Genomic DNA, 12,621 nt, shown 5'->3' on the forward strand with positions numbered 1-12,621 from the left:
CTGATTGGTCGGTAAGTTTGAGCCTGGATATTCTATGTTTTTGTATGTTTATACGCCCATTCCAGCGCTCCTTATTATACCATTCATAGGTAGGGGCAGTGACTATTGTTTGTTGAATTTTTGTCCCTGGGCTGTGGTTGTCAGGGTCTGTGGCGGGGGGCTTATCAGAATCTGGAAGCCGCTTTTAACAAGGAGGGCCCCCAGATTCGGACCCACCTATGCAAATGGGTATTAGGTACATCATACCCCTGCCCATTCTCTCTAAAAAACAGTAAAATGTTAAACAAGAGACGTTTTTTGACAATTCCTTTATTAAAAAAGAAGCCCTGTTCTCTCTTCTCCCGTTGCCATCTTCTTCTTGTGCTGTCTTCTCCATTGTGTTGACTTGATGCTAAATTACCCCAGTGATCTCCTCCCCTCAATTTATTATATTATTAATGAGAAGATTCATATATATTTACATATCATCCTGCCTCTATTGTCCAAGGATCTCCAAACTATGGCCCTCCAGCTATTGCGAAACTACACATCTCATGAGACATTGTAAAACTCCGACATTCACAGATATGACTAGGCATGATGGGAATTGTAGTTCCTGAACAACTAGAGGGCCATAGTTTAGAGACCCAGTTTAAACCAATAAATCTTCTTAAAAAATACAGGCTGGCTGCTTATGTTCAAAAACACAAACGCAAGAACAGACACATTTTAACAAAATGTAATATGTTGTCATCTTTCATGTTTAGGTGGAAAATATGCTGAATGAAATCAAATTTAGTGAGTATGTAAACACTGGAAAACAAGTAAACCACATAGACCTTGGGGATATCATAAAACTCTACATAAATCACAGACCTGCATTTGGATTATGCTTGAATGAGCTACAACAGGCATTTCAAGTTCTTGGTTTCACAAATGAGAAAGGGGAACTGGCTGTAAACAGAGGAGATTTACTGCAGCTTCTGCAGACAAGAGGTGAGTAACCAGCACACTAAAATTTATTATTAACAAGAGCAACCAAGACACTAAAATGTATTATTAAAAATAGGTAATGTATTCTTATAATACAATGAAAATTGCTGATGGGAATGATGATTGTTGAAAATGTATTTATACATATATATAAGTATTGTAATGAAGCTGACTGAAGTTACTTGAAAATGAAGGTGTTAAAGATACACTCCAGTCAAAATTGAAAAACCTTTGTTGTCCTTAAAGAGGAAGTAAAGTCTTCCTCTTTAATTGAACTTTCAGGTAAGCCTATAATAAGGTTTACCTGTAGGTACTGTAAATATCTCTTAACCACTTACCCCCGGACCATATTGCTGGTCTAAGACCAGAGTACTTTTTCCGATTCGGCACTGCGTCGCTTTAACTGACAATTGCGCGGTCGTGCGACGTGGCTCCCAAACAAAATTGGTGTCCTTTTTTTCCCACAAATAGAGCTTTCTTTTGGTGGTATTTGATCACCTCTGCGGTTTTTAGTTTTTGCGCTATAAACAAAAATAGAGCGACATTTTTAAAAAAAATGAATATTTTTTACTTTTTGCTGTAATAAATATCCCCCAAAAATATATAAAAAAAACTATTTTTTTCCTCAGTTTAGGCCGAAACGTATTTTTCGTAAAAAAAAATTGCAATAAGTGTTTTTTGATTGGTTTGCGCAAAAGTTATAGCGTTTACAAAATAGGGGGTATTTTTATGGCATTTTTATTAATATTTTTTTTTTACTAGTAATGGCGCGATCAGCGATTTTTTTCGGTACTGCGAAAAAGTATTTACACACACAGCTCCCAGTCCCCCCTCTGTAACGAGCGAGCGCATGTGCCCGGCGGCGATCGTGCCCACGGGGCACACGTACGGGAGTCGGGGGCGAGCGGGGAGAGCCGACGTAGAGTTACGGGCTCTCGCGCAGGAGAGCCAACCTTCCGCTGTAGAATGACGGCGGCAGGTCGGCAAGTAGTTAAACTTGCACCGTTTAGGAGACATTTACTATATGCGCTGCCGCCGACGTCATCGGTGTATGCGCGGGAAGGAACGACCCGCTCGTGACGTCTTTTCAGGGCCCGCGCCGTGAACGTTGACTCCCACATGCATGCGCGGGAGTGACGTCATCGCGGCTCCGGCCAATCATAGTGCCGGAGCACACGAACCCAGAAGTAACTCCGGGAAAGACGTCGGCCCTGTCAGCGGTGTGCCAATTCAGGTCATCGTTCTAAGGTAAGTATTTCATAGCGAGCAAGTATGCGATGCATACTAGCTCATTATGCCTTTGTCTTGCGGGTTTATTGTTTTTTTTGGAGGTTGGAGGTGGTTGTAATCTCAAATGTTTTATTTTAGTAAAATAAAAATAAGTTATACTTACCTGCTCTGTACAAGGGTATTGCACAGAGTGGCCCCGATCCTCCTCTTCTGGGGTCAACCACTGGCACTCTCTGCTCCACTTCTTCTCTGTGTGCCAACACAGGAAGCTGCTTCCTATGGGAGCATATGTGCGGGTTCGCTCCCGAGCCGTGTTGTGTGTGTCCATAGACACACACAGCATGGCTCGGCCCCACCCCTTGCTCCCCTCTTACAGGATTTGACTGACAGCAGCGGGAGCCAGTGGATTCTGCTGTTCTAAGCCAAGCCTATGAGAGATTGGAGAGAAGACCTGCAGAAGGGCACAGCACTGGATCAATGTAGGTAAGTATTTATGGAAGGGGGATGGAGGAAAAGCTACTGAAATTTTTTTTTTTTTTTACCCTAAAGCCTTGTTAAGCCCAAAAGCAAACATTTGTTATATTGCAGCTTACCAATTCTTAGATGTGATAGCTTCATTCGTTTTTGTTTTGTTTTTTTTTGGAAATCTTTCTTATATTTTTACCTGGTGAACTGGCTTTTCAACAGAACAAGCTTTCCTATGGATGTAACAGTTAGAGGGTTAAAACAAACCATTTACCACTGACAAGGGTGGTTACAATGATCAGTTTTTATTTATTTATGGAACACCTTTATCCCAAAAGGAAAAGAACATTCTTCCCATTGACTACCAATGTAAGGAGGATATTCTTTCCTCTGACCAGCAATGTAAGGAGGGTATTCTTCTCATTGACCACCAATTTAAGGAGGACATTCTTCCCACTGACCAGCAATGTAAGGAGGATATTCTTTCAACTGACCAGCAATGTAAGGAAGACATTCTTCCCACTGACCACCAATGTAAAGAGGGTATTCTTCTCACTGACCACCAATGTAAAGAGGACCTCCTTCCCACTGACCACCAATGTGAGGAGACATTCTTCCCACTGACCACCAATGTAAGGTACATTCATCCCATTGACCATCAATGTAAGGTGCATTCTTCCCACTGACCACCATTGTAAGGGACATACTGTATGTAATACATTGAAAGCTCTCACGTGCAAGGCCCTCCTCACCCTTTTCTGTTGAATTGTATTATAACTGTACTGTCTTCCTTGTTATTGTAAAGCACTGTGCAAACGTTTGGCACCACGTAAAATCCTGCATAATAATAATACTTTTACTATTGACCACAGATAGCAGGGGTTCCCTTACACCTAAAATTAGTTTAAGGGTTGCTTTGAGGTTGGGAAAGGCTGATGTAAGTAAATGATTTTTTTTTAATTTTCACCTAAATCACTTTGGTGTTAACCTGTTGCACACAGGTGAGCATATGACAGAAGAAGAGCTTGCAGAATATTTTACAACCCTGTTGGGATTAAATCCAGAAGGTGGAAGTTCAGAACTGGGCACCTATAATTCTACAGGTTTGTAACAAAATGGAACGTACCCTCCAGCCAAACATAAATATATTATTTTTTTACAGGTTACCTGCCAGCTTAAAAAGTTTGAGGCTAGGTTCACACCTATGCGAATTGAGTGCGGTTTAAACCGCATCTAATTCGCAGGACATTTCAAAATACATTGTTTTCAATGAGGCTGGTTCACATATGTGCGATGCATTCGCACTGCGTATTGCCTCCAAACCGCATGCGGTTTTTATGTCTTGCGGTGCGGCTCAGGTGCGAATTCAGTCCCATTATCTTCTATGGGTACGCATCTAATTCGCACATGTGTTCAGTTCTCTGCAGGAGTTTCTCTCATTCAGCTCAATACAATTCTCCCCCACTCTCCTCTCACCCGGAAGTTCTCCCAGGTCTCCAAATTCGCACCTGATCTGCAGCTAAACCGCAGTTGATCTGCAGAACACCCTCTAGAGAAATCTGCAACGACAACGCAGCTCAAAAAAGCAACGCACTAGTGTGATTCCGGCCTAAAGAAAGAAACAGTACTTATTAAGTGCAACAATGTTTTCTGTGCAGACTAGTAGCCCCTTGAGTCCCCAATGCAAGGTATATACTGTAGATGTGTCAGCTTTTAAAGCCGATTCACACCGGGAATCGCACAGGAATGCGCTGTATGTTCCTTTGTGATTCACATGCAGTTCTATGTGGTGCGATTTCAGCCCATACATTTTGAATGAGCTGAAATCGCACCACACTAAAAGTAGTAGATGCACTACTTTTCAAAACTCACTGGAGTCGCATCGCATGGTACTTCTGTACCATGCAATTTGGTGCTAGCTAATGTACTGGGTTTGCGACCTGCGTTTTTGGGAGTCATTACCTTAGAGTTGGAACCCGATGCAGATCGCAACTGCAGTGTGGTTTGGAAAACAGTGCAGAAAACGCACACGGATCGTGGGTTTCCTGCACTGCACTTCTGGTGTGAACCAGTCCTTACTCCATCTTGGAGCTCTGCCACATTTCCCAGTCATTTACCAATTTAAAGTGAGATTATCTATTGAGTACTGATGCACTCATGTTAAAGTTTTAAATGGCACCAGGTGTGGCAGAGTGGAGAGTCAAAGAAAAAAATTGAAGTCTGTATATAATATTCCGTGGAATCACTGGGAAAAGAAAAGGCAGTACATTGTGAATGCAATAAAGAAGAAGTTGGTTTATTATGTTTTGTTGGCATGAAATGTTCACTTTAAAAAGGAATACAGTATACTTGTTGTGGGACCCTAATTGGTATTGTAGGATTCATTGTGTGTAGTCAACTGAAATTCTCTCTAAACTGCTTTTTCCCAATATATGCTCTCCAACATGACCCATACCATAAGGCACAACATACCATGCTCCTGGGCTTTTTTTTCATGTATCTTCCACAAATTGTTCAGCAGTGTGTTGTAAAAAGCCTGTGGTTTAGAGACCTCCATAGCTCTGGCTTTAATTTACAGAGATTACTAAATGACTTATTCCTTATCAGAGGGCTTATGCCTGGTACACACGATCGCGATTTCCAAGAAGAAAACCTTGTTTCTCTTTCGTCCATGGACGGACACAGCTTCCTTAAATCTTGACATTTGGGTTATGTTCCGTCTATTAGGAGAGGACTAGGCAAACATGTTAGATTTAAAAACATGTAATTATACCAAAGCTGAACAGCCCCGCCCAGGGGACGGTCCCTCTGGTCATAACCCCTCACCCTGCACTCAGCAGCTCAGTTTTTTTCTGCCTAGTGTAGGAGAAGGACCTGGCTCCCTATGGGTCCATGGTCCTGGAGAACTTTTTACTTTTATTTTCTGTTTTTTTCTTTTACTATTTGATCCTGAGATCTACTATCAACTGCCGGCAGCCACTCTGTACTGCTCGGTGATGAGTCTGCCACGAACGCGTTCAGCAGGCCTCGCAGGGACGGGTAAGTACAGTTCCTCCTGTCTTGGCAGGATGAAACAGCTGGGCATTTTCCTGGGGTGGTTGATTATGGGGTCTCTAGTCCCCCCTTGCCTCTCTCCCCGTCCATTCCTCCTCCCCATGCTTTAAGCTGGGCCTGTTGTGTACCTCACCGGGGGTCCCTGAGGGGGGCTCCGGGTCCTGGCTGGGGGCTGCGCGGGTGCCTGGGTCCGCTCTTATTGTAGGTGGTCTGTCTTTTAGGGGGTCCCTGTTTGTGTACCCAGTGTTTTTTGGCCCTTTTTACCTCAGAAACAATCTGTGCCATTTTGGAAGCACCGGCACCATTTTCTTGTGGCCGTGTTGTTTTCCTATTGCTAATACAGCAGCGGCCATTTTCTTGTAGCCACACTGTTATATAATATGGTCAGCCATTTTCCTGTAGCTTGCACTCTTTTTTCCTGAGGTAACCGGCGGCCATCTTTTTGGGGTTTTTCCACATTGGTTTGGCCTCTAGCGCTGCCTTAGCATATCTGAACGATGCGAATGGCAGATCACCTCAGAGACACCTCAGGCACAGACTGTGCAGGTGTTGGAGCGGACGGCAGCGCTGAGCAGTGCCTGGTTCAGGGTGGTGAGTCCTCTGGGAATACCCCTCGGTCTGTGCAGCTAGGAGGGTGGGCATTTTTTTGATACCTTGACTTAGTCCCTGAGTGTCTGTCAGGTGTGTGGGTCAGCATGGCGTCAGAAGCTGGCATTTCTTCCCCAGACATTCTGATGGTAGCAACTGGTGCCCCTGCACCTGCGGTGCCTGTGGACGCTCTGTCGGCAGTCCTGGAGTCCTTTGTTGCCAGGGTGGAAGCGGTGTGGGCAAAAGGGGGGTAAAACATGCCCCCTCCCCCACCATCCTCTGGGGAAAGTTCTGACTCAGACTCTGGCTTGGCTGTGACACAGGACCCCTTTTCTGAAGTGTCAGAATATGCAGACCAGGACCATTCGGACAGTGGGGAGGACTCTGTGTCCGGGTCAGCGCAGGAGAAGGCGCTTGTTGCAGCACTTATCACTGCAGTGCGGAAAACCCTCAAGCTGGAGGATGCGGCTGGGGCTTTTACTGAAGAGTCTGTCCCTTTTGGGTCACACAAACCGACCCGCACTACTAAGGTGTTTCCTTATGTAACTTATTTTGATACGTTTATAGACAAGGAATGGGAAAGACCCCAGCTGGCCTTTTTGGTCCCAAAACACATGGCGGCCCGTTACCCTTTTGAAGAGAGCCTTCTGAACAAATGGGCATCTCCTCCGGTGGTGGACCCCCTGGTATCCAGGTTGAACAAGTTCACCACAATTCCGGTAGAGAGGACCCCTGCTTTTAAGGACCCTACAGATAGGAGGTCTGAAGCTGTGACCCGGTCGATGTTCGCCATGCTGGGGTCAGCTTTGCGACCAGTATTGGCCACGGCCCTGGTGTCACAGACTCTTACAGAATGGGCAAAATTGCTGCACCGTGAGTTGGAGAAGCAACAGGCTTCCCTGGTCTGTGTGGAACTGGCCGACCAGTTAGCGCATGACCTTTATTAAGTCTGCGATGCAGCACTGGATAGAGCTCCCTTGCTTTCCAGAGCATCAGTATCTACTGTGGTACTACGTCACCCGATTTGGCGTAAGTGTTGGTCCGCGGAACAGACTTCCAAGAAAGCTGTGGTGGATTTGCCCTTCAAGGGAGAGAGGCTATTTGGAGCCTCGCTGGATGACATTATTAAGAATGCCAATGGGGGTAAGAGCAGTGGGTATGCGAAGTGGTTTCATCAGGGTACAAGATAGTTTCTTTCTTGTCCCTCAAACCTTCATCTTCTTCCGGCTCGACGGGATGCCCTATTGGGGGCGGTACAGGACCTTCTGAGACGCGAGTAATAGTACCGGTGCCACTGCCGGAAAGGTTTCAGGGATTCTACTCCAATCTGTTTTTAGTCCCAAAGAAGGGCGGGGTTCATCCAATCCTGGACCTCAAGACCCTCAACTTGCAAGTCCCCATATATTTTTGGCATCAAAAGATTCCTGCGTTTTGCAGTCGGGGACGACCACTACCAATTTGTGGCTCTCCCTTTTGGCCTGGCATCAGCACCAAGGGTTTTCACCAAGGTGCTCGTCCCAATTCTGGCCTTGCTGAGACAGCGAGGAATCGCTATCTGGACGACCTCCTTCTGAGAGCTGCTTCAGACTCAGAATTAGAGGAGGATGTGGCGATTGCCAGTCAGACTCTTCAAGAATTTGGTTGGGTACTGAACCTCCAGAAGTTGGTGTTGGTGCCGACTCGGCGCCTAGAATACTTGGGCTTGATTCTGGACACCTCAGAGGCAAGAGTTTTTCTCCCTTTGGAAAAATTGCAGACTCTTCAGATGGCAGTGAAGCTGTTGGCATTCCGCAGGGGGTCGTCGCTGCGCTTTTGCATGCGAGTCCTGGGTCTCATGGTAGCCTCCTTCGAGGCAGTACCGTATGCTCAATTCCACACTCGGGTCTTGCAGAAAGAAAATCCTGTCCAAGTGGGACAAGTCTCAGTGGTCCCTGGATTGTCAAATCCGGGTGAGCCAACTAGTCAGGACTTCCCTCGTTCCTTCCCTTTTCACTGGACGGTGATCACGACGGACGCCAGCCTGACCGGTTGGGGGGGAGTTTGGGGTGTTCAGTCGACACAAGGACGCTGGACACAGGAAGAATCCCGCCTGCCGATCAATGTACTGGAACTTCAGGCGATCAGGCAGTGCCTCTCCACTTGGTCACAGAGACTACAAGGGCGTCCAGTCAGGATCCAGTCGAACAACGTCACTGTAGTGGCATATGTCAACCATCAAGGAGGAGCAAGAAGCTCGGCTGCAGCATCGGAGGTCGCTCACATCCTGCGGTGGGCAGAGTGGAGCATCCTGGCTCTACCGGCCGTATACATCCCGGGCATAGAAAACTGGCAAGCGGACTACCTGAGTCGCCAGATGCTGGACCAAGGGGAATGGTCGTTGCACCCGGATGTGTTTCGTCTCCTTTGCCTGAAATGGGGCACACCAGACATAGATCTCCTGGCTTCTCGACTCAATCGGAAGGTATTGAGGTTTGTGGCCAGGTCAAAAAGGCCGAAGGGATCCCGATGATTCTAATCGCTCCATATTGGCCCTGGCGTCCTTGGTACGCCAATCTTGTGCGCCTGATGGCGGATGCACCCTGGTGGCTGCCGATGCAAGAGGACCTTCTGTCGCAAGGTCCTATACTTCATCCTGCTTTACAGTCGCTGGCTTTAATGGCATGGCTGTTGAAAGCCAGGTTCTGAGGGACCGAGGCCTGTCGGACTCAGTAATTTCCAACATGCTAAGGGCATGAAAGTCATCTTCTCGGAAGATCTATCATCGCACGTGGAAGGCCTACATCTCTATGTGTGAGGAGATGGGGTGGCGCCCACAGTAATATTCGGTTTCCAGGATCCGTAGGATTTGAATCTGGTGTTCTCGGTACATCAAAACCCTCCTTTTGAGAACATCCTCCCTTTCCTGTCACGGTGCATTCGACCAGGGCAATTGGTGCCTCTTGGGATTTTTGACATCAAGCGTCTGTCTCACAGGTGTGCAAGGCGGCGACCTGGTCGTCCGTTCACACTTTCACTAAATTTTACAAGGTTGACGTGCATGCATCTTCGGCTGCAAGGTTTTGCAGGCGGCTGTTTAAAGTTGCAACTCCTCCGTTAAGGAGCTCTGTTTGGGGTGATGTTTGTTTGATTGCTGTTCCCACCCCTCGTTTTCTGACACTGCTTGGGGACATCCCAAATGTGAAGATTTAAGGAAGCTGTGTCCGTCCATGGGCGAAAGAGAAAATAGGATTTTTGTACTCGCTGTAAAATCCTTTTCTCTGAAGTCTGTGGATGGACACAGCACCCATGCCTCCTTTTTAAAGTTTGTACTGCTTTTTGACGAACTGCGCTCCTGAGTGCAGGGTGAGGGGTTATGACCAGAGGGACCGCCCCCTGGGCGGGGTTGTTTAGCTTTGGTATAATTACATGTTTTTAAATATCTAACATGTCTGTCTAGTCCTCTCCTAATAGATGGAACATAACCCAAATGTTAAGATTTAAAGAAGCTGTGTCCGTCCATGGACTTCAGAGAAAAGGATTTTACGGTGAGTACAAAAATCGTATTTTTTTTCAGCAGGAAAACGCATGAAATTTGTCTTGCATACACACGGTCACACTAATCTTGGCTGAAATTCCGAACGTCAAGAACGCGGTGAAGTACAACGCGTACGATGAGCCGAGATCAATGAAGTTCAATAGGCAGTTCGGCTCTTCTGCTTGATTCTGAGCATGCACGTTTTTTTGTACGTCATAATTGCATACAAACTGTCACGAAAGTTGAGATCCTGCTCTCAATCTTTTCTTGGCAGGAAAACTGACAGAAAAAGTGTGATGGAGCATACACACAGTCTGACAAAAACCTTGCATCGCACTTTTCCTGTCACGAAAACTGATCATGTGTACAAGGCATAAGTTTGATACTTCAATCAGACTAAACCAGCCATGAAGCACAGTACAAAAGCAAACATTAAGTACTCATACATACTGTAAGTGTGTGTGTGTAATAAAATGGAATGACACAGGTAAAAGTATTGAACACATGGACAAAGGGAGGTGCAAAAAGGCATGGAACGCTGAAATCTACCAGTATTTAGAAAGCAATCCTGCCTCTTGTCAGTACAAATTAATATCAGCTGGTTCAGTCTAAACTGATGGCCTATAAAAAGGTGTCTCATTACCAAGGGGTGTCACAAGAAACATCTCATGATGGGTAAAAGCAAAGAGCTTTCTTAAGACTTTTGCAGCCTTATTGTTGCAAAACATACTGATGGCATAGGTTACAGAAGGATTTTTTTAAACTTCTGAATGTTCCAGTGAGCACTGTTGGGATCATAAAAAGGAGTGGAAAGAACATAATTTCACCAAAAAACAGCCACGACCAAGTGCTCCTCACAAGGTTTCAGACACAGGAGTGAAAAGAATTATCAGAGTTGTCCAAAAGCCAATGACCACTTGTGGAGAGCTTCAGAAAGACCTGGAATTAGCAGGTACAATTGTTTCAACTAAAACAACAAGTAATGCATTCAACCACTATGACCATGCAAGACTTCATTGCTGAAAAAAAGCATGTTGAAGCTTGTTTAAAGTTTGTTACACAACATTTAGACAAACCTGTGAAATACTGGGAGAATATAGTCTGGTCAGGTGAGACCAACATCTAACTCTGGATGCCATAATACACACCATGTTTGGAGGTGAAATGGCACTGCACATGACCCCAAAAACACCATAGCAACAGTGAAGTATGGAGGTGGGAACATTAAGGTGTGGGGCTGTTTTTCAGCATATGGTACTGGCAGACTTCATATCATTGGAGGAAGGATGAATGGAAAAATGTAATAATACATTCTTGATAAAAAAACTGCTACCATCTACCAAAATGATGAAGATGAAACAAGGGTGGACATTTCAGCAAGACAATGATCCCAAAAACAAAGCCAAGGAAACTCTTGATTGGTTTCAAAGAAAGAATATAAAGCCGCTAGACAGGCCCAGCTAATCACTTGACTTGAATCTAGGTGAAATTCTATGGAAAGAACTAAGGATCAGAGTTCTCGCTCCACATTCACGATTGGCTGCATCCTATCTCCACCAACGCATGTACCACTACTGAAGGGGCTATTGTTAGAAACCTTCCACAATATTATTTATAGGTGCTGTGTTCCGGCTTTTCTGCGCAAAACAATCCTACGCACCTCCTTATCCCTGTTTCAATCCATAGTTAAAAAAATTCTACAGACTCGTGGTTGACGTCTCCCAATAATCTGTTGTGCTTTAGGTAAAAATAAGGAAAAATGAATGTGAGGCCCTAAAATTCTATACAGGATAGCAGGAATGTCTTATTAGAAATTTTGACCTAAAGCTAGTACCTATGCTCACTGTGTGGAAGCAGTAGTCTTTCTACAGAAGTCTGACACTCCTCCTGCTACGTCATTTCCAATCCGCTTGATTGACCGCTGCAATAAACCTTTATAAAGAGCAAAGTTCTCACTTTGTGGTTACTGGCAGCAGACAGCTTTTTCTCTAGCTGTTTTAAATTGAAAACAAACTGTAAGACATTGGACACCTTTTGTTTTGATGCACCTGGAATGTATTTAGCTTAGTATGAACTGAAGGGTATATTTAGCTTTAACTCTATGATACTGATTAAGGAATATTTATGGAGATTTCTGAGTAAGTGGTGATTTATTGGGAGTTCAGAATTCTTGGAAAACGGTAGAAAGACCTGAACTAAATACGACTGTTTTCCTATTACTGGATGTTACAGGTGCAGCGGAATTACTTGAACAGGAAATCCCAGAGGAAATTACAGCAGATCTGTTCGCTGGTGAGATTCTTGGTTTACCGATCCGTACAGCCGACAAGAATGAAGAGCACTCTCAAATTTCAGAGACGACCTCATGATAGCAGTTGATAATTACTTACGATGGTCCTTCTTATAAAGTGCCAAAATGTTTTAAATAAAGTAGGAAATAGTTTAAATGCCTGTCAGTTGTGGGCATATTTTGAGGGAGATGTCTGGAGATACAAAACAGGAAATGAGAGGCAAGATCTCCAAATTGGGACAAAATCCTTTCTCGGACAGTTGTCAACAGAACCATTGTACCCATTGAAATATTTCACATTGTCTATTGTTCCAATGACAGTCCTAAAAACTAGGGGCCAGATTCACAGTGAGAGTACGCCGGCGTATCTACTGATACACCGGCGTACTTTCAAATTTGCCGCGTCGTATCTTTAGTTTGAATCCTCAAACCAAGATACGACGGCTTCTGGCTTCGATCCGACAGGCGTACGGCTTCGTATGCCTTCGGATCGTAGGTGCAATACTTC

General features: G+C 45.0%; 1 protein-coding gene across 2 annotated transcripts in view; it reads left to right on the forward strand.

Annotated features, from left to right (window-relative positions):
- Positions 1-12,270, forward strand: part of CFAP251 (cilia and flagella associated protein 251) — a 146,408-nt gene extending 134,138 nt beyond the window's left edge. For both annotated transcript variants that reach the window (XM_040347047.1, XM_040347039.1), the window contains exons 21-23: positions 747-975; positions 3,669-3,770; positions 12,056-12,270. In XM_040347047.1, the coding sequence (XP_040202981.1) occupies positions 747-975; positions 3,669-3,770; positions 12,056-12,192 (468 nt within the window). In that variant the 3' untranslated portion in view covers positions 12,193-12,270. The remainder of the gene's footprint in view (positions 1-746; positions 976-3,668; positions 3,771-12,055) is intronic.
- Positions 12,271-12,621: the final 351 nt, after the last annotated feature.

The sequence above is a fragment of the Rana temporaria genome, chromosome 1 (genome assembly GCF_905171775.1).
Source record: "Rana temporaria chromosome 1, aRanTem1.1, whole genome shotgun sequence".
NCBI classification, from domain to species: domain Eukaryota; kingdom Metazoa; phylum Chordata; class Amphibia; order Anura; family Ranidae; genus Rana; species Rana temporaria.